The 22,686-nt window shown below is 39.2% G+C and overlaps 1 protein-coding gene across 1 annotated transcript in view; it reads left to right on the top strand.

Moving 5' to 3' along the window:
* Window positions 1-22,686, top strand: part of pde11a (phosphodiesterase 11a) — a 46,052-nt gene that overhangs the window by 2,171 nt on the left and 21,195 nt on the right. Inside the window, exons 2-10 of the mRNA XM_084907586.1 lie at window positions 382-540; window positions 13,054-13,143; window positions 13,773-13,913; window positions 14,068-14,132; window positions 15,759-15,891; window positions 17,254-17,329; window positions 21,365-21,432; window positions 21,523-21,615; window positions 22,456-22,506. Coding sequence (XP_084763712.1) covers window positions 382-540; window positions 13,054-13,143; window positions 13,773-13,913; window positions 14,068-14,132; window positions 15,759-15,891; window positions 17,254-17,329; window positions 21,365-21,432; window positions 21,523-21,615; window positions 22,456-22,506 — 876 coding nt within the window. The remainder of the gene's footprint in view (window positions 1-381; window positions 541-13,053; window positions 13,144-13,772; window positions 13,914-14,067; window positions 14,133-15,758; window positions 15,892-17,253; window positions 17,330-21,364; window positions 21,433-21,522; window positions 21,616-22,455; window positions 22,507-22,686) is intronic.

Below are 22,686 nucleotides of genomic sequence, written 5' to 3'. Positions count from 1 at the left end.
TGGGCCAAAACCACACGTTCACACAAATCACATAAGAGTAATAAAAAAAGTGTTTTTTGTTCTTTCCCCCCCTCAAGTCCACTGTGATTTAATACAACAACTACATAAAGGTGCTTAATAATGGCAACAGCCTTTTTAGATGTAAAAGTCTTAATGGCTGGCCAAACATTTACACTAATGCCTCACCACATTGCTCTACTTTACTACTTTTTGTAGAACAAGCTCCAAACTCGGCAGATGTCCATCAAACTGACATTCCTGTAGACCCGCAGTCATGATCTTTATGTTTAGTGCCCCGTCATCTGAAAAATAGAGGAAGCAAGTGCTCTTTTCCAACAAGTGCTTACACTCTGTCTTTTCTTCTGTGCCTACGGCTTGCAGGATCGTCGGTTCAGCGATGAAATTGACAAGCTGACAGGGTACAAAACCAAGTCACTGCTGTGTATGCCCATTCGCAACAGTGATGGAGAGATCATCGGAGTTGCTCAGGCCATTAACAAGAATTCAAGTGGAGAGCTCTTCACTGAAGATGATGAGAAGGTAATTTAATCATTACAGTTATGAGCATAAGTACTGAGTAAAGAAGACACACATACACACACATGCTTCTCTAATACAGTGCATCCTCCCTGGTGTGTGCAGAATAAGCTTATGTGTTTGTTCTTTGTTTGATCCCTCCCTGTTTTCTTACATCTTACACCACTAAACCTTCCCACAGGAACTTTGTGCACGTGAATCAAATGACTTTATAAAGCACTACACAAATAAAAATAATATCTGGGGCAGTTTTCGATCACACCATTTCTCATTCTTACATAAATAGAAACAATGCTTGTGGGTAAAAGGATGGGAAGTCACAGTGAATCCGTAATTTATCTCAATAAATGCATACTGTTTATTTCATTTTTATTCTGTTTTGTTAAATTATTGCAAAGATGAAATAACACATTTATGTGCTTAAATCCTAATGTTACATTTCATAGACTGGCAAAGCAAGAGAAGGTAATGTGACAGACTGTTTAATCACAGTGAAACAAATAAAGCCATATGGGGTAAAATGGTAGTTTGGGCATGAATTTTGGCCACACTTGTAACATTGTGCAAGAGCTACATCAACTGGCCTGTGCACCTCTTTGGTCCACATGGCAGGTTGAACTGCAGAGATTCTGTGACCTCTTCTCAAGCACTAGGCTGACATGTTTGTCTTTGTTTCTTATTATCCTGTATAACACGTCCACATCTAGGTTAGGGATTTGCATGAAATATGGTTCCTTCATGTTTGAAGATGTCACCTGATCAACCTGGTCACTGGCTTGATATTTTATGAAAGCTGTTGTATGAACAGCGATGAGATTTGACACAAACATTTTTAGAATATTTGGCTAGAACCTGCACACATGCACACACACAGTCCTATTTTCATGTCTTAGTGACATAATGCTATCCCTAGCTGCTTACCTTATTCCTAACCATCAAAAATGAATGCCTTACCCTAAGCCTTAGCTTAAACATAACCTTAACCTAATTGTAACCCTGACACTAAAACCCAATTTTGAGTCTCAAAATGCCTTCAAACTCGTGGGGACAGGCATTTTGTCCAACAAAAGGGTTTTACATTTATTGATAAAAACAAAACAAAACAAGAACACAGCTATTATAGTTAAGAAGAAGCCAGTTTATTGTTCCATAGTTTAATTCAACAATACATACGTGCAAGCCTTTTTCATAAAAGTTGGTATGCTTCATAGGACTTAAATAAAAAACTGAATACAAGATCTGAAAAAATCTGTTAAATCCCATATTTAGTCGCAGATAGTAAAAGAGAGGATTTCATGTGATGAAATCACAACAACCATGGTTGCCATCAATTCAAATTCATTCACACTTTTCTTGCACGATGATCAGATCAAATTTCAAGTGTGCCATTATTTGGATTTCCTGATCCTGCAAAACTAACAGTATTAACACCAGAGAAAAGATTACAATGTGAACACATTGCAGGTAGACTGTGAAAATAGTAAACCTGCAAACCATCAGCATGTTATAATTTCCATTGCAAGGAAACTGTGGTGATAATGATAGCGCTTCTTAACCATGGCTTTACAGAGCTGCTAGCAAGGCCTCCAACTCTCACTTTTTTTGTTATTATTGCAGCACATTGAAGTAAAGTACAGATGAAAGAATAGCCCTGAAGTAATGCTCATGCTTTATGATTCATGTGTGGCATTTCAGGGATGTTACTCAGGTTTTTTTTTTGTACATAGACACTGTTTTGTGGTGTTAGCGGCACACAAGCAGCAGGGCTGTAGCGATGCCAGCTGTCATTTTTCATTACCGTCAGCGCTGCAAGACTCATGAGTTTACAGTTGCAAAGATTTTAAGAACAGGATGTTTTTTTCTTCATATTTTGCCTCTTTTCATGTTTTGCATTGTGACCTACAAACAGGGAACTTTTTTTTTTCCATTCCCTCCAGTTTGTTGGGTGATTCTTCAGTTTCTGTGACATTAAACTTAGAGTTAGCCTCCATTCTGTTTTTAATATTTAAATTGATAAATAAATCTGCTTCATTAAATTACTTTTAATTATCAGATGACACAATAGATGTACATCTTGGAATTTTAAATGTTATTACAACTGATTAGTTTCTCAAGATCTTGCTTGGCTTCAGTTTAAAATCATTGTTAATGTTTTAACACACTGCTTAAAACCCTGAAATTAGTAACTACATCTTAAAAATATCATAATATTTAATGTAGGCCACGCCAGTAGTGATTGGAACCTATTTTGAAAACACTTCCTCTCAGTTATTTTGGCATTTTAAACCTCTGTCAAAATGTATAAAACTGTAATTTAAAGGGTGACTAGGCCATATTACAACCGAGTCACTAGTAAAATCTGCTTTAAGAAATGCTTCTTGCACATTGAAAAGTTTTTTTCAATGCAATTCATACTTTTACTGCACATGTGCAAAGTTGCATTACATTATGGCTTTATTAACGACTCAGTCCAGAGTACTGACATGATAAAACACCTATTGCCTCATCCCACCAGAGCACTTGAACAAATACCATGCTAATTCATGTTATAAATACAGGTCACATTTCAATTCAGGGTTCTTCGAATGCCTAACTACCATCATCACAATGGATATTACCTTTACATGAACAACAGTAAATATTATCATGTTACATACTGTAATACTGAATGTAGGTCATGTAATGTTGTCACAGCTGTTCTTGCTTCTATCATCACTTGTCATAAAATATTTGACAAACAACATTAACTGAAGACATCATCGTCCACTTTATTAGATACACCTCTTCAACTGCTCATCAACACATCTAATTTAACAAATATCTAATTAGCCAATCACATGGCAGTAGTTCAACTCTAACCTGCTGAAGTCCAAACTGAGCAACCGAATGGGAAAGAAAGATGATTTCATGTTCATTTCAATGTGGCATAGTTGTTTCTGCCAAATGGGCTGATATGAGTATTTCAGAAACTGCTGACCTACTGGGATTTTTCCACATAACTATCTTTAGGGTATACAGAGAATAGTCCAAAAAAGAGAAAATATCCAGTGAGTGGCAGTTCTCTGGGAGAAAATATGTTGTTGATGCCAGAGGTCAGAGGGGGATGGCTTTGAGCAGCTTTGAACTGATAGGAAAGGAAAAGTAACCAGTTAGCACACTCACCTAAAATGCAAAAGATTTCTGGCTTGAGCCTGAGAGTTGAAACAAATCCTTTGGAGGATTATGTAAGTGTAAAAGGATGTTCCAAATTAACAATGTGGATCCATCCAGCGTGGCAACCCTTTGTGAATAGGGCATCAACCAAAATAACTTTTCAACACACAGCCTGCCACACCTCGAAGCAGATGAAGATCACACCCCTTTCAGCTAAGAACAGGAATCTGAGGCTAAAAAACATTACCTGGTGTAATGAGTCACAATTTCTGCTGTGACATTTGAATGGTAGAGTCAGAAGTTTGCGTAAACAACATGAAAATTTGGGTCCATCATGCCTTGTATGATAGTGTCTGGGATATTTTCTGGTCACACTTTGGGATTCTTAGTACCAAACAGCATTTTTTGAACACCACAGGCTACCTGAGTATTGTTGCTGACCATGTCCATCCCTTTCTGATCTGTTCAGATGATCTCAAACTAGCTTCGTGAACACCAGACTTATATCATGGATGTGCAACTGACAAATCTGCAGTAACTATGCGATGCTATCTTGTGAATATGTTTCCAGCACCTTTTTGAATCAGTACCATGAAGAATTAAGGCATATTTTACATGCAAAAGTGAGTGTATATATGTAATCTGATAAACAGCAGATCATTTTTTCTCATTCTGTCTTCATTCCTGAGTCCAAACTGACTCAGTATTTATTATTTAAATAATTAACCCCACTGTCTGAATCCATAAACCAAGTTTGAGTCATCTGTCATTAAATTTTCCTAAGGCGGTATGATGTAAAGGGCCGGGGCACTGTGTTAATACCACCAGTATTGGCTGGTCAGACTCTCGCATTGGTTAATGTTTCACTTTACTGCTGAGTAGAATATCCAGTGTGTCAGCAATTAATTTATTGTCACCCCTTTGGACTGCGCCATTTGTGTGATTTTGAATGGTTGCCAACGGCAGCACCGTGGGATTTGTGGCAGTGTTGGGGCAGCCAAGTTACTTAAAGATGATTCAAGAGGACGAAAGCAGACTCTCGGATGAGAACCATCCAGGATATTACTCCATCGGTTAGTAAACACACTGGTCAAGTTTTCAGCCCCAGCACAAAGCCATCGCTGTCAGTGAGTTAATGTAATATTTAAATTTCAAGCAGCTGTCAGGGGAGCAACATCTCCCACAGTGATCCAGATAGCCTTCTGTTTGTGAATGATCGTTTGTCAGAGAGACACGAGGAGCACGTGTTGAGTCCATCAGCGCGCTTGAATAGACGTAGCAGGAAGGCGGTTAAAAGCCGATACAGCGACTTGTTCTCTTATTGCACGAGCCCCTAAAGGAGAGGAAAGATGAAACATGAAAGCACAAAGCTAGCTGTGCTTTTATTTAAGCGTCAGGTTTCACTGTGGCAAAAATTATCTGTCGTATGTTTTTCCTCCACTGCTGCTCTGCCGTCAAAATTACATCTCTAGACTCGATGCGTTGTTTATAATAGATGCAGATTAGGAATTCTTTTTTTCATTTCCCTTGTTTTGAGTATGTTTCACATTTCGTTAACATCACACTAATGCCTGGGATGGCTGCAGCTGAATTAGTAATGAAATGCAATGTGAGCGTCAGAGAACACAGCGAGCTCCCTGTACAGCACAGCTGCAGCCCTGCTTTTATGGAAGACCTTGAAATAAGAAAATGTATCATACCTTTCGAAGCAGATTCCTTTAGAGACATAAGCTTACGTCTATCCTTAAATGATTGTGCTGAAAATTTACAGGATTTTCAACACATTACATGCTTGGTTTTAAATCCCAACAGCCTTAAATTTGTTCTGTTCTGTCATTCAAGATTTGAGACCTTTGGCAAGTCTGAAAATGGTTCAGCCCATGTATAATTGCTGTGTCTCATTATCTTCTGCAAAGGAATTTGGCTACCGACTTAATTTAAGAGTGCAAACTGACCCCGTCCTCCTATCTCTATATTTTGCATTACTTTCTTGATTCTTGTCTCGCATGCCTTGTAATACATCCGATGTGAAATGTGTTATTCTTGTGAATTAACTTTTATTAATTCTCCCATGTAGGTACCATCTGCCAGTATATCTCAACATCTGTGTGAGCTGATTGTCAAACAGCAGTCCCCCCCTCACCACAGTGCTCCCTCTGGCTGCCAAATTCCCTGTCAAATTGGCTCAAAGCATTTCAGTTAATAACCATTTTCACACAATTTCCCAATGTAAATCTGCAGCTAAAGAACAAAGAACACAATTTCAGCTTGGCACCTAATTTAAAAAAAAAAAAAAAAAAAACAATCCTAGAGGATATCAGATCAAATCAAATGTAAGGAGTGAATCATACCAGAGTTGCTCATTGCAAAGTAAAAGAAGGGAACTATCACAAGAAATCCTCTTAAATCTTTGCATGTTGCTGTATTAAACTCTGTGGATACTGCACAGGGGTGACCCACACACAGTAAAAGGAGACCTGCCTCCCCAGCCACTAAATAAACAGTTGATGAGAAAAATGTAATCTTCAATATTTCTTTCAGATGTTTAAGAAAAGGTCTGATTCTGTTCTTTATCTGACTGTCTTCTGACGTTCCAGGAATAATACTGGATCATGTTTATCTAACAGTCATCATATTTGGTTAAAATTAGTCTTCTGTTATGCTTTCTAGGGACTTTGGTTTAACAATTCACTGTGGTATCTACCTTTGATGGCAACAGCAGTGTTAAATATATGCACATTACTTTTTTTATATGCAAGGGAGCGAGCTGCACCAGGTCAGTCTGAGAAGAAAAACTGTATATAAAAGATGGATGTAGATTCTAGGTCTGAAAAGCCTTAAACTTGCATTATTTCTAACATCCAGCAGGGTGTGACTCCTGCAAAAGTCCACTTGTGTAGAAGTTTAGGATCAAATGATACTTCTTAGTTGCTTTAATATCTCATCTATGAGTTTATGGTTACAGTTCCATGTTTCAAGTCTTTTTTATGCAGCAAGATGCTTATTTGGTACATTTTGGTTCCAGAATATCAACATAGGCTATACTTTAAGACTAGAGATGGCACGATACCACTTTTTTATGTCCGATACCGATACCATAAATTTGGATATCTGCCGATACCGATATGAATCCGATATAGTGTATTTTATAATCAATAAAATTGTTTTTCTATACATTTTACATCAGGTGAAAACTTTTGTTGTAAGATTCAGAAAATTATTTATTAAAAGCTAGACATGAGAATAAGAAAGAAAAGTATTTCTTTGTGCCCCCTTTTCCCTGTTAATGCCCTACCTGGCCCCCTGGCAAAACTTTGCTAGATCCGCCCCTGCACAGTTACCAGCTGTCAGCTACTTAGAAAAGGATCCTGGTGTAGAAAGTAATATTAAATAAATTCTAACAACAGCTTATCAAGCTTGAACACGCTGCTGTTGTTTAGCGCAACATCCGCTGGTTTCCTCTTTCTGGCGCAAAGTGGGCCAAAAACAAACAAGAGAGACGGGAGTCGCGACAGAAAAGCCGATCAGCTGATCATTGATCAGTTTCATGATTTCAAGTAGCAACAGTAGAGGGAGGGAGAGAAGAAGAGGCAGTTGCTCCATATATCGGTTGTTAAGCTTAACGTGGGAATGCTTCACAAACATTCAGAGATGAACTTACACACTTGCTTTACTTCTCTGGGATAGCTTTGTTGGAGAGGAAATGCCGGTTTGGAAGCACGTAGCCAGGCTCCAAATACTCAACCAGACCACCGACAGGTCTGGCACACCGCAGCCGCTCTATCACGTGACGCATACTGCTCCGACATGCTAAGGTCATGAGCTGGGTTACGCCATGTCGCAAGTTTTGTGAGATGCTTTTGTGATACTTAATGGCTCGGATTACATTTTTTGTTTCTCTCTGATATCCGATCCAGTAATTTAGGTCAGTATCGGACCGATACCGATACGTAATATTGGATCGGTCCATCCCTATTTAAGACATGTACATGTGACTGACAAGTTGCTGCAGTATAGGCAAATACTCATAATCAGAGGCTTCAGAATACGACTCTACAAAATGCTGGGTGATGTGACATTGGCTACATTCACCTTTTGTATGCAAACTAATCTATGAGTATAAAAAATTTAAAAAAAAATAAAACCTCCTGTGACTGTGATGTCTGACTTGTTGAGGTCAACATGTCGGTAACAGTGGAACCTGTACTAGATTAAGGCTACGTCCATACGTACACGGGTATTTTTGAAAACGGAGATTTTCCGTTTTCGTTTTAAAAAATAATCCCGTCCACACGTAAAGGCAGAAATGAAGGAAAACGCTGCTAGGAACATGCCAAAGCAACAGGTGGCGATATATTCCTAACCGTGTAGAAATGTTGGCCAATCAGAAGTCTAGAAGCCTCGGTGGGAAGAAGTAAACAAAGCTGGGGCATAGAAGCAGAACCTAGTGGTATGTGTGGAGGGACAGTAACTGTGTGTGTATATGTAAGCATTTAAACACTGCAGCGAGTACAATTAACAGTAATAGTATTGTAGAAATTCATTTCACCGAAACAATAACGTGGCGCACAGTGTGACGTCAAAAAATGCGCACAGCTTTGACGCTAAGTTTTCTCTGTTTTTCTCGTCCACACCTAAATGCAAAAACGGAGTTTTCAAAAATATCCACCCTGGCCGGAGTTTTTAAAAATCTCCGTTTTCAGTGACCAAAAACGCCATTTATGTGTGGACGAAAGGTGCAAACGCATAGGAAAATCTGCGTTTTCAAAAATACCCGGGTACGTGTGGACGTAGCCTAAATTAAAGCAGTGTTTGTGTCAGACAAATAAAAAGTGTGCAAACCTTTAAAGTACAGAAAGTGTAGTATTGAGTAAAAACTAGAAGACTGTTAAGTTTATGTCTTCCTTTTTAAATCCTCATATTTCACAGTTTGTTATTAACCTGCTTATTAATTCCAACAACGTTTAGATAAAAATAAAACAAATAAAACATCTAAACTAATTTCCACAGGCAGGTGGAATATGTTGGTTGTATAAGCGGCCAGAAAAGGATGTTTCGAAATTTCTGAATGAATACAAAATCATGCTCTAGGGTTAATTAGTAAATTCATTTCCATTCTGAATTCCAAACTATTAATGATAACTGATTACTCTAATTTTCTCAGCTAAGAAATTAGCATGTGTAAACCACCGTGCCAAATATAGTGGCAGCACACTGATGTTAATGGAGTGCACCTGATGCCTCTATGGGTAGATTTAATCACTAAATCAGCTTTCTGGTTGATGGAACACAACACACAGTCCATTTTTCTATCCCAAACTGCACTTCAGCCTCAGTGAGTTACTTGTTGCTTGAATGAATACATTTAATATATATTTCTATTTAAGATAAGTGAAGAATCTGTAGTTCTTTTCTTATTGTAAATCAAGATCCATGTAATGTCAGGGAAGAGGGGGAATTTTCTTTTTTGTCACTGACTACAAACCTCGTTAAAAACAACAACTGTCTCCTCTTTTCACACATGCAAAGCTTTAAAGCGCAACTTTAAAAGGCAACTAGAAGTTGATATCCACACAGAGAAATGGAGACAAAAAGTATTGTCTGTGTAATTCCCCTTGATTTCTCTCATTTGAAATTCCAGTTACAGAGAAGGAAGTCACTGAGGTTAGAGGAACTGACAGTCCCTGAGGCGGTGGCCAGTTAGCTTTGTTATTAAACCGTTCTTTACTGGTCAGTCCAGAGGTCTCTAGGCAAAAAAATGTCTTGTTTGTAATGCAACCTTGTATAATGGCCTGTTTGACAGAATGTAATTAGAGCAAGCAGTGCTTTTCTTGGCTATGCCTGTTAGTTCCACAGGCAGATCCATAGCCACATCCCCCAAGTCCTGCTCATTAATGAATCTGCTCCTGCTGGCGCTATTGAGTGCCACTGCCTTTCTGGAAGATCATTATTAGAGAATTCCATAGGACAGCTGAAATACATTATGTATGAACTCATTGCTCAGCATCATCTGTTTTCTGCATCTGAAAACAGTTGCACAAGGCACTGGATTATGTATAATGACTGAATGAAGTGCATAAAGTTAATTTACCGATTAGCATGACTGAGTAAGTTTTCGTGTCACGTTATGATTAAATATGTCTTTAATTACAGTGACTTAACATGTAGTTAATGTATCATAACATGCACACCAACAGGACATGGGAGAGCAGAGGATTTACTCTGCCCTGCAGAGTTTCAACAGATGAGTGACATAGTTTACTTCTTTCAGGCTATCTTTTTAAAATCTATGCATTTCTAGCCATTGTGAATATTAATTAATAACCCCCCCTTAATTTACTCCTCAGTCACTAGAGTATTGATGCCAAAGTAATGGGTCACATACAGCCCGAATTTGATCTTGAGTATACCAGGCCGGTAACCTAAAGACACTACAGTCATACAAGACGATGGACAGCCTGAGAGGAAAACACAACAGCTTCAGTTTTTGCTGTTGTAAACTAAAGCCACACCTCCTTGGATTGACCACCTTACAGTAGTTTGACCTGCAAGTCATTGGTAATGTCTTTGGAAACCCACTGCTGTGGTATGGTCCAGTTTTAAGAACTGACGATCTAAATAGATAGTGAAAGAAACAAGAAGTATGTCATTTAATTGTTTATCTATTACCTTTTGGCATTTTTGTAGTAAGATTGACCATGGGACAGGTCTTTATCAGTAGAAAAACCTGTAAAACTAAAATTGAGGTCCCCCTTCACATTTTCCAAAGCTGCCCAGTGGGCCAGATTGCAGTCTTTTGCAAGCTCATTCTGGCTCCCGGGCCTTATGTTTGGTACCCTTGGTCTAGAAAAAGTGACCTTCTTTGCAGTTCCAGATCCAGCAGGACACTACATTATCCCCTCTTTTTAACAGAAACAATCAATTTCTGCTATATTAGTGGTTCAAAGTAGTAGCACTACCACTGTAATACAGACTAGGAAGTTACTGATATGCCACTAACCTTAAGAGGGAGCCAGCAGAAGATGGGTGCACTGTGGCTTCAAAGGGACCACCTTAGAAAATAGCAATACTCAGGCAAGCTGTAAAGTTAAAACAATGCTCGTTTAGTAATAAGGGGAAGAAACTGTGCAGAGAAAATATTCCCCACACTATTATACCAGTCTGAATGGTCAATACAAGACAGGATGTTGCCTGCCATCTGAAGGCAACATTTTTGGTGAGCTTGTATCAATTGTAGCCTCAGCCTCCTCTTCGTAGCCAACAGTGGCACCTGGTGTGGTCTTCTACAACTGTAGCTCATTGGCTTTAAGGTTAAATGTATTGTGCATTCAGGGATGCTCTTCTGCACACCTTGGTTGCAGTTACTCACTGCCTTCCTATCAGCTCAAAGCAATGTTGCCATCCTACTCTGACCTCTGGCATCAACAAAAGAAAAAAAAATTCCCATCAGCAGTGTCTGAAAAAACTCAGATGAGCCTATCTGGCACAAAGAACACCGCCATGTTCAAGAAATTCAAAGTCACTTAAATCACCTTTCTTCCCAAGACTGTTGCTTGGTTTGAACTTCAGTAGGTAACATCAGGTGGTATTATCACCTCACATGGCAGCAGAAGTGCTGTGAACCGACGGTGTACGTAAAAGAATATTTTCCATGTAGGCCACAGGTACAGGCGTAGTTTTCCACAGAAGGCTTTAGCATTGTGTTCTCCACATGTTCATTTGCAGCTGATGAGGAACTGATAGATTATAATTTCTGAAAGATGAAAGCGATATCCTTGTATCAGTGGCGACAGCTGAGTAACTTCCCATTCATGTATTGTTGTAATGTCCCTACCCTCAGGTCACACTGAAGGCTGGTAAATATTGGTGGGTCTGTTGTGCTGATTGTATTTTTTACACAGCAGCCAGATGCTAAAGATTGACAACTAAACAAAGAGGCAGCGCAAGAAAGCACACAACCTAAATTCTATTGATTTAATGTTATGGGGCTGAGTGTCACACCGATAAGGCCACATTGTTGGAGAACTGCGGTCATATAGAATTCAAGCCGCACGTTCACATCACAGACATATTTTTGTAGCACTGCAGCCGCTGCTTTGCACTTTCTATACAGGTAAGGTATAGAAAGTGAATATCAATGCCAGTTTCTGGCATTGATATTCATTATGAATCAACTGTGGTAAGGAAGCAAGGAATGTAGTTTGACTCTGAACCAGTAATACAACTCAGTTCATACATACCATACATATTAGCTACAGCAATCAGACCACATCAAGTGATTACATTATTTATGTGAAGAAAATATGAGGGAAATAAGGAATTCATGTTATGAGCCCAAGGCACAGTAAGTCAGACTATTTGGTCAAATGGTAAAATGTCAGTTGAATTGATTTATTTGTCCTAGCAAGTAATAACACCAATGAAAGGCCATTTCTTATTTGTTCCAATTTAATTTAACAGCTAAGTTTTTCCTGGATGAAAATATTACTTGTGTTTTAATTTCCTAATGCTAAAAGGGAAGAGTTACAAACAAGCAAAAACCTTTGTCTTTTGGTTAAATGTTAAATGTTCAGTTAGTACTAAGGGGGCCAAAACGTGCCAAAAAATATCCCTCACATCATTAAACCATCAAAACCAGACTGAACCATCACAGGATGGATTCATGCTTTTGTGTTGTCTTACTGTAGCCTCAACTTCCTTAGTTCACAGGAGTGAAATCTGGTATGTATTTGTGTATTGTGTGCTCAGAGATGCTCTTCTGCTTAACGTGGTTGGAATGAGTGCTATTCTGAGTTGCCTAATTATCAGCTACGAGCCATCTGGCTATTCTCCACTCGTGTCTAATATCAAAAAGGTATTTTTGACCAGAGAATTGCTGCTCACTGGATATTTTCTCTTTTATGGACCATTCTTTGTAAACCCTAGAGGTGGTTGTGTGGGTAAATACCAGTAGATCAGCAGTTTCTGGCAACAACAATAATGCCACATTTAAACTTAAATCACCTTTCTTCCTCATTCTGATGCTCGGTTTGAAATTCAGCGGGGCATTTTGCCCATGTCTTCACATTCCAATGGACTGACTTGCTGCCTTGTGATTGGCTGATTAGATATTTGCTAATGAGCAGTGGGACATGTGTACCTAACAAACTGTCCGTATAAGTCAAATGAGATTTAATATTATATTGTATTTTTTATACAACAATAATGTGTTATTTGTGGCATACCTCCTACTTCAAACGATGTTTCATGAAGTCTTACAGTTTAGTTTCAAAGATTAAATGTGGGGGCTATGTGTCTCATCTCAACAAGCGCTTCAAACCTGTTGCTTTATTTAGTCAGCAAATCTGTTGAATATGTCCACAGGTGCTGCAGATGTACCTGCCCTTCTGTGGTATTGCAATCTCCAACGCCCAGCTATTTGCCGCCTCAAGGAAGGAGTATGACAGGAGTCGGGTAAGGGCAACAGGGCCAACCAAGATAATAATCCCCACCTACCCCTAGGATCAGCGGTACTTCCTCCCCCCTCATGCTGACATTGAGGCTGAGTATTGATCAGCAGCAGCCCACTTGTTGCCACTGCAGTGGGAATCTCAGAGCAGCATGCAGCCCTGTCTGGACATTTTCTGTGGACCTGTGGAGGGGGATGGGCACATATCCAGCAAGGGGCCTGGTTCATGATCTAAATCTCTTAGGGACCGTTAAGAGATGCACTAATTCATGTCACAGGCATTGATCTGTGATGGAAGAGAACATAATGAGTGCACAGTTCAGTGAGTAGAGAAGAAAAATGAGGAGAGCTTCCTTTACACCGCATGATTTTTATGTGCTTGTGTATTAAATTCGATTGGCACTCGCTAAGATAAAGGGCCTAATTTTCTTTTATTGGGCAAAGTAATCATATTATATCGTGCTGTTGGTTTATGATTTAGAGATAATGATAATAATCAAGTTTCAATAGCTGAGTGAGGCAAAACATCTTTATTCAAAGGGTCATCACTATTACCTGTTGACAGATTTTTTTATTCAGCCTTGGATTGTTGGGAATAATGCCAGTGGTAACGTTTTCTGTCACTGGTCTTTAGGCACTCCTGGAAGTAGTTAATGACCTGTTTGAAGAACAGACTGACCTGGAGAAGATTGTCAGGAAGATCATGCACCGTGCACAGACACTGCTTAAGTGCGAGCGCTGCTCTGTTCAGTTGCTGGAGGACATTGAGTCACCGGTACTATTTTTCTCTCTGCTGTCCAGTCATATATGTCAATGCATTTGCGCATGTGCGTTCTTGTTTTTTTGTTTTCTGTTTTCCCCCTTTTTTCCCAGTAAATACTTTGTATGTCCATGAGCTGTTGTGATTTCTTCCCTTTTGCATCTTTCAGGTTGTTAAGTTCACCAAGTCGTTCGAGCTGCTCTCCCCTAAGTGTAGCGCAGACACTGAAAGCAGGTATGTTTCATTCAGAGCACCTCGGTAACATTTGGCCTGATTAAAAAAAAACCCTCATACAACACCCCCCCCTCCATAATTTTCCCTTCCATTTCCTCACTCATCATACCATTACCCTTCTCATTAAATAGTCATATCTGCAACATGGCACCTGTGCATTTGGCACAGAGCCTTTTTGAATCTGCAGAGCGTCCATCAAGGACAAAAAAATATGTATAAAATTTGACTATTATGTAGTGCTGTGGGAGTAATATGCTGATTCTGAATAGAAGGCATACTGTGGGAGCCCTGCTTAATTGGGTTTTGCTGCTTCTCTCTACAGCTAGGCATGGCTGAGTGGAGAAAGAGAGGTTTAATATTGCGTAGGATGTTTATGGATGAAAAAAAAAGGCTGAAAAGGAAGACAAATTATCCCCCCAAGTCCTGCACTTGCTGTAACTGATATGGTCACTTTGAGGCAGTAGTTACAGTAACTATAACAGTAATTTAAAAATATCATAACACAAGAAATACCAATATTAAAAAATTAGCGATGATGAAAGAAATTTTCAGCCGCTAGACTGGGAAATGTATTCTTTCTGACTGCACGCTCCTTTCCGATATGTGTTGCTACTGTCACATTTTAAATATGAAGCCAGTTTGCAAATAAAACTGCACAAATTCCTGAAGCTTCTCTTCCTAAAGGTTCTCATCTCAGTAACAAGAGAGCTAGTGAAATTTATGTGTGTAATTAAATAAATGCATTCAGTGACAAAAGGTGAGGATACTGTAAGATTTCTGATGTGCCTAAAATCCCCAGCTACTCCCACAAGGACAATGTTCCTTTATGAGAGGGATGAACCGAGGAAGACAGAGAGAGAATTAGGAGAGAAACATAAAAAAAAAAAGAAACAGGAGGTAAGGCAGATTGCCATCACACCCATGTGGTTTATTACTGCTGTGCTGTGGTTCCACATCTACACACAGCTGTATCGCTAGATCAAAGGGATCCAAAAGATCTGACATCTGTGTCGTTCCGTCTTTTTTCTAACCTTAAAAGACAAAATGAGCCACACTGAACATTTACTTTGGCGTATTTGAAAGTAAAAACTCACCCTGCAATAAGATGTAAACAGTCTGAATAGTGATGCAGGTGTCTGGCAGAGAGTGGGGGCACCGTCTAATCAGAAAATAGCTCATACTGTATGCTTAACTTTTCATTACTTTCATTACTTTTTAAAAATCAAGTAGCTAAAAATAACATTGTTTGCTTATTGTAACATTTCTAAATCCGTATAAAAGGGGTCTGACCTGTGCTCATTTCCAGCTCCCTGTTTTATTCTTGGACTCTGCTGGAGCAGCTATGTGTGAATCACAGTTCATGTTAATCCTTTATAAATGTATTCTACACTGGCTTGTTCCCCGGCTTGAAACAAGTTGTTTTAACTACATTACCTTTCCCTCTAAGCCAGCTTGTTTCTGAAGGTCTGAACAGCAGTTTTTTGGGACTGAACCTTTGAACCTTTAGGTCACAAGGATTCATTTCACATATCCTCACCTCATCTCACACAGTCTAATTAAACAAATCTGGTTGAGAACTGGTTGAGTCTTTTGTCATCTATCTTGGTTTTTTTTTTCTGACCATAGTTTCAAAGACAGCATGGAGAAATCATCTTACTCAGACTGGCTCATCAATAACAGCATTGCGGAGCTGGTGGCTTCCACAGGACTGCCTGTAAACATTAGTGACGCCTATCAGGATCCTCGCTTTGATGCTGAGGTAACCACACAGTAACATACTTCCTAAAGTTCACATCACTAGGATTTAAAAAAAAAAGGTGAAATGATTTGTGGGACTTGTATGAAATACACCTGCTGTGATTGTCTTGCATTCTGATATATTATATACAACGTGAATTCAAAAAGCTGAGACCAATAAAAACATACCTGATTTAAATCTGCCCACTGTGCTCTTCAGAGTCGTTTCCTTGAGCACTTCTGGCCTTTTTCACGTGGCCCTGCTTTGTTTGGATAAACCTTTTCTGACCACTTCTCTGTCCTAAAGATATCTTGTAACTCACTGTTTCAAAACTTGAAAAACAGAAGGAAGTTGCAGGGGAGCCAAAACTGCCAAGTAGGACAGGTGGCAAACAGTGATTTTGTTTTCAAAGTTTCACAGCATTGTGAGCAGTCATGCGATGGCACATGTTAGCTGGTCTGAAGCAAATTTTCTACGTCAGACACTTGAAGACATTACAGTTATCCACATTGACAATCTGTTGGGACAAATACATGGCTATGTTGTGTATATGTGTGATGGTTTCCTAATAATTTTCACATTAAGCAACTTATTTAAGTTTAACATTTAACCTGGATTCACACAATAGTGAAGTGCTCATACAGCTCATACAGATTAAACTGGCTGCCAGTTTTTTGAGCTGGTGAAGCCTCTTGAAAATGTCTTTATAGCTCTCTGCACACATAAACGTACATTTTCCGAAGCTGTTCTTTCTCATTGCACTGCAGGAAACGCTCTACTTAAGACACTTTCACACTAACTGAAATACTCTGTTGGGTTTCGGTGATGGAGAGTGTAGCTGGCGGGTCAAAGTCTGGCTAGTGCCCAGCTGAGTGTGCATACTGCACTTGATCTTCCAAACAGAAGTATTCTGTCAATGCCGCACTTACAATAAAATCATATTCTTAAAATCAGTCTCAAATGCATCAGTTTAATGCAGTAGCCATTCAGAATAGTTGTAATCTGTTTTAAATATTAAAGGCATTTGAGTGCACATCCTCTGTCCATGTCCTTGCCCCAAAGTGGAGATTTTAAAGAAAGTGATTCGGAACTATTTCAGCAATAGCTATAGACTTATGGCTTATAGTTATAAACTTCTGTGCAGTACATCAGTTTCACGTTTTATATTATATTTTAAACTGCACTGTATAAATAAAGAATAATTATAACTACAAGCAAATTTAACAGGTTTTTCACTCATTTTTTCATGATATTGATGAGGAAAAAAACCCAAAACACTGATCACATAAGAGAATGAAAACATTTTAAATAAAGTAAATAAACATTTATTATTTACATTTTATGTAGAATAATTATAATGTTTTATTCTCCCACTTTTTGCAGGCAGACCAGTTCTCTGACTTCCATATCCGCTCAGTGCTTTGTGTCCCTATATGGAACAGCAACCACCAAATTATTGGTAAGTTAATACACATAAAATCTTCTAGATTCTCAAATTCTTCTGTTTAAAAGTTTCTGGTGTGGCTGAATGACATTAGATACTAAAGGATGTCTTTATGCACTTACTAAGGTTCTGGATAGCTTCTGTTGCTACAAAGGAATGCAAAATGTCCTAAAATATCATTTTAAAAGTCATTTGTAGAAGGGTCCCTAGCTGGAACCAATAGCAAGAAGTCAAGCCATAAAACACCACCACATTCCACATACCTTTGGCTGCATGTTGTGTTCAATTGCAGTAATTTCATTACCAGTAATACTGCACAGGCATGCACCTTTTTGCTGCATAAGGCAGAGAATATAAGAGGGGGAGGGCTTGAAAATTTGTCCAGCCGAGACTGCATGATTAACTCCATGCTGCACCATCACGCCACACTTAGAGGTGGTTCCCTTCTTCTGGCAGCGTGCTTTGTGTTTGTGAATCAGCCCCAGGCTAACACCACACTGACACTCTGATAAATCATTGATCTCTCGTCTGGCTTTGGCGCTGGATATTGCAAGGAGGAGCGACGATAGCTGCTCTATTCAGTCCACTGAGATCTGACGTGGGAAGCCATTAGTTTTATTTGAGTGCAAAGTGATCAGCATATCTGGTGCAGATGGTTGGTGAAGACCTGTGTGCATCTTTGCGTAGGTGTAAGTGCATTTGTCAGGGAGGGGAGAGGAAGAAGAACAGAAAGAGTGAGGAAGAAACACAGTGTGTGGGTGGCACCTGAGGATCTGGAGTGAAAAACCATTATACAAACAAAGCAGCAGAAGATGAAATTCTTATATCAAGGCTACATTCAGCTAGAAAAATTAAAGCCCTTGTGTCATCCGCAAGGTTCCAGCAGACTCATTCAAAATATAAGCAAAATAAATACTTTAACAATAATAATGATTAGTGAAATCCATCTTAGCATATTATGCATCATTGAAACTGACTTTAATAAAAGCAGATGGCTCACCAGGTATTTTTAATGATTTATTTTCCTGAATTTAATGAATATCTTTTTAAAAAAAAACAAAACAATTATTTTGCTATCCAGATAAACAGAGAGAACAAAACATTTTTTTTATTATACTTAAATCCCTAGTCCCTTTAATGTAGTACACTGTGTACACTACCTATTTATTTGTGTAGTATGTGTTTTGACAGCGTAGTTTTGTCTGAAGTCTGAATCACGTTTGTAGCACCTTCCCGATCTTAAAATGCAAAAACCACAGCCCAACAGTTCTACCCAACTTTGGACCAATTTCTAAATTCTTTATTTCCAAGGTTTCTTAAACTCCAGATCTTTTTAGACTGAAACAGTACTAATGAAGTATTTCGATCTGGTTTTAAAGCACATCACAGCACTGAAATTGTACTTTTAAATGTGTATTTACCTTTTAACCATTGCTGACTCAGGGTATTCTGCTATTTTTGTGTTTTTAGACCTCAGTGCTGCCTTTGATGCTGAAGATTATAGTATCCCTGTATTTAACTGGGAGAAGCATTTCAGTTTATGTGGGGTTCCTCAGGTGTCTGTTCTTGGCCCAAGTTCAATCATGAGAAAGCGTGGCCCCTCACTTCCTTTTTATGCAGATGATTCTCAAAATTAAATCTTGATTTTAAGATTTTATTCTTAGTTTTTTCTCGAGTGACAGGAGAAGGGAGCCGGAGATCGACAGACGGATTGGTGCTGCGGCCGCAGTGATGCGGATGTTGTACCGGTCCATCGTGGTGAAGAGAGAGCTGAGCGTAAAAGCGATGCTCTCAATTTACCGGTCCATACCCTCGCCTATGGTCACGAGCTGTGGGTAGTGACCGAAAGAATGAGATACAAGCGGCGGAAATGAGCTTCCTCCGAAGGGTGCCTGGACTCTCCTTTAGAGATAGGGAGCCATCCGGGAGGGGCTCAGAGTAGAACCGCTGCTCCTCCACATCGAAAGGAGCCAGTTGAGGTGGTTCGGGCATCTGACAAGGATGCCTCCTGGGTGTGGTGTTACGGGCATGTCCCACCGGGAGGAGGCCCTGGGGTAGGCCCAGGACACGCTGGAGAGATTATATCTCTTGGCTGGCCTGGGAATGCCTTGGTGTTCCCCCGGATAAGCTGGAGGAGGTGGCTGGGGAGAGGGAGGTCTGGGCTTCTCTGCTTAGGCTGCTGACCTGGCCCCATATAAGCGGAAGAACATGGATGGATGGATGTATGGATGTTAGTTTTTAAGTGTTTGCCTGGGTTGGTGCTGCGTATCTCACTGATTGTTTGCCCCTGCATGCTCCCACTTTACCGGTGGGGTCTGGTGAACAGATGCTCCTAGCTGTCCCGAGGTTCAGAATAAAACATGGAGCCGATTGGGTCTTCACAGAAGCTGCTCCTAAATTGTGTAACAAACTGCCTCTTCACATCACATCGGGATCTCCCCAACATTAGAAACTTTTAAAGCCGCTTGAAAACCCACTTTCATACTTTGGCTTTTAAACCAGACTGAGTTTTGATTACTTTTGATTTATATTGTTTTATTATTTCAGCCGCACTTACAGGATCAGCTGTTTTTTTAAAAACTATTTTGTAAAAATAAATCTGACTTGACATGATTCCACTTTATAGAAAGTTGCCATAGACTCAAGTGCTCATTGCTGCACTGTTGCTTGTTTCCACCTTTTCTGGGATTTTTGCATTGGGTAGAAGATTTAAACACATCTGTTATGGTACAAAGAATGGGCACAGGCGCTATCCCCGCATCTAAAACTGTAGCAGTTCATTAATTTGTTTCCATTTAGCATTTAGCACTAAAGGCCTCCTTCTCCTAACACTTATTTATTTATTCATTTATTTTTTGGGATGTTCTACAGGAGCTAAAATGAATAACCTCTGGAATTCAATCTAAATTATAAGGAAAATTATTGGAAAACTTTTTTTCATTCAACTTCTTGACCAGCAGAAACTCTTTCTTGTAGGTAAATGTATATAAAATAAACTGGCATTATAATTGCTGTTCTAAGCCAATCAAGTGGCGCTTTGACTTAAAATGTGCTTTCTTAGAGGGATAGGTTAACAGTGCTCTGGTTGCTGCTTCACAAAATGTAACATTGCCAGTTACTGGATGAAGATGACTTTGAGTTTAGGTTAGTTCTTTGATACACTGTAATTCCTCCTGGATTAATGTAGTGCTGAGCTGGTTGCAGCTCAGGTCTGGCCCAATGCTTTGTGAAGCTCTAAGCAAAATTTGACACCACCAGAGCAGTGAATAAATTGCACGGTCACACAAGACCATAAGTCGTTCGCGTAAAAACCCGTATTAGTGCTGTGATCATTGTGATAGTGTGTGTGTGTTTTTTTTAAATGAAACACTTGTGGCACTAGGAATATAGCCTCGTTAAACCAATTAGCTTGTCTATGCTGCAACTCATCACAAATTACAAGCTCAATACAGAAGGAGCAAAATTAGATTTTAGAGAATGTTTGCCATGCATTAAAAATTAATGGCACCAAAATGAAAATTGATCATAGTTGCATTGTAAATTATTTTCACACTATTCATTGAAATGAACACATAATCCCATTGACAGGCTTCTTTCACCTCCTACAGATAAATAAAAATTGTAATGATGTGGAAATAAGAGTTGCTGTATTAATTGGATGTTCTCCTTTATTACCGGAGTTCTTTCTGTTTTGATTAGACAATGAGAGAAGCCGTCTAAAAAGGAAAGACTGCTTTGTTAAACCCCACTACAGGGTTGTGGAGAATAACTGGATTTTCGGTCAAAGATAACATTATCTATTTTGCAGCTTCAGCACTATTAAACAATCATTTTCTTCTTCTGTTTTCACTGATTTCCAAATGTTTAACACAGGAGATAGCTGCACTGCAGACTTTTGTTTCTAAACCACATTTATGTGCACTATTGTTGCCTCTTCCCTTAATTTTCTTTAATAATTCATAATATTGATCCCGATACTAGTCTGCCAGTATCAACCTTAAAGCATTACTGCTATGCTGTTGGTATGGGTAAACTTATTTTGTGTAACAGGTGTTGCCCAAGTGCTGAACAGGCTCGATGGGAAACCCTTCGATGATGCAGACCAGCGTCTTTTTGAGGTATTACAATTGCTTGTGTATTTTTTTCAGCATTAGCAATTCTCTAAACATTTTGGAAACCATGGGAGTTTCTCTGTTTTATCCTTTTAGGCATTTGTGATCTTTTGTGGACTGGGCATCAACAACACCATCATGTACGACCAGGTGAAAAAGTCTTGGGCCAAGCAGTCGGTGGCTTTGGATGTAAGAGCGCGTTTTTTGTGTATCCACTTATATTTGTAAAAACACTGCTAAGCAAACTGCTTGACGTGTTTATTTGTGCTTGTGAGTCCTACTGTATTTATTTTTCTGTTTCGTTCACTATAACTTTACTTTACGTTCCGATCAACATATGCTCAGGGGTAACACATTTAACCAGAAGTCACAGCAAACAACAGCTGCTACATGGAAAATGTAAACTCCCTTCCTACTTTTTCTCTCTCAGTGGTCTTTTGTACTTGGCTCCTCTTTTTTGTCTCATATTTCCAGAAGAATGTACGCATTAAAAAAAAAGTGCTGATCTCTCTTTGTAGATAACCTTCTCACAAAGGTTTTATTGAAAATTAATGAGAGGCAGTGAAAAGCAATCCCTCATCTGCCCCGCGGTATGAAGCCATTCAGCACTATTCAGCCTTTACAGTATGTCCTTAGATTACAATAGGGAGCTTTCAGGTGCATTATGGTAGTTAGCACTGCTGTTTCCAAATAGGACAAGTAGAGAACAGAATTGAGACACTGGGTGAACTAAAATGTTGATGCACTGCGTCTGGTAGCACTGAATAAACATGATCAAATAAGCAACTGCAGGCCTGTGCAAAGTATTTCTCTCGGGGAATGAGCGGAACATGGCGATGGAATCAGCGCTGACATTGCAGCTCTTGTAAGCTGTTCCAGATGTGAGTGTTACCGTCATCATCTGGATGATCCACTAAAACGTACAAACGGGCAGTATTTTCAGCTGCAGCAACAGCTGGGCGTCTTGTAGAGCCTTACTGGTAAGCGTTTGAAAAGTACATTGAGTGACACTGTGCCATCATTTTGCAGGTTCTGTCGTACCATGCCACTTGCTCCAAGACTGAAGTTGACAAATTCAAGGTAATAGATGTTCACTGTTGTTCACAGTAGAAACTTTTGTTTTTCTTTCAGGATTTGCAGATGTGGCGCAATCAAGTTTTTATATTTTTATTTTAAGTTTTTTCTAATATATTTTTTTTTTGTGTTTTTGGAAAAACACAAAAAAGGAGGCACTGGTGCAAATTGGCCACTGCACAAGAG

Source organism: Perissodus microlepis, chromosome 16 (genome assembly GCF_051167445.1).
Source record: "Perissodus microlepis isolate ML-2025 ecotype Zambia chromosome 16, ASM5116744v1, whole genome shotgun sequence".
In the NCBI taxonomy this organism is placed as follows: Eukaryota; Metazoa; Chordata; class Actinopteri; order Cichliformes; family Cichlidae; genus Perissodus; species Perissodus microlepis.
The sequence above is the reverse complement of the archived record's forward strand: the minus strand, read 5'-3'. Positions and strand labels throughout refer to the sequence as shown.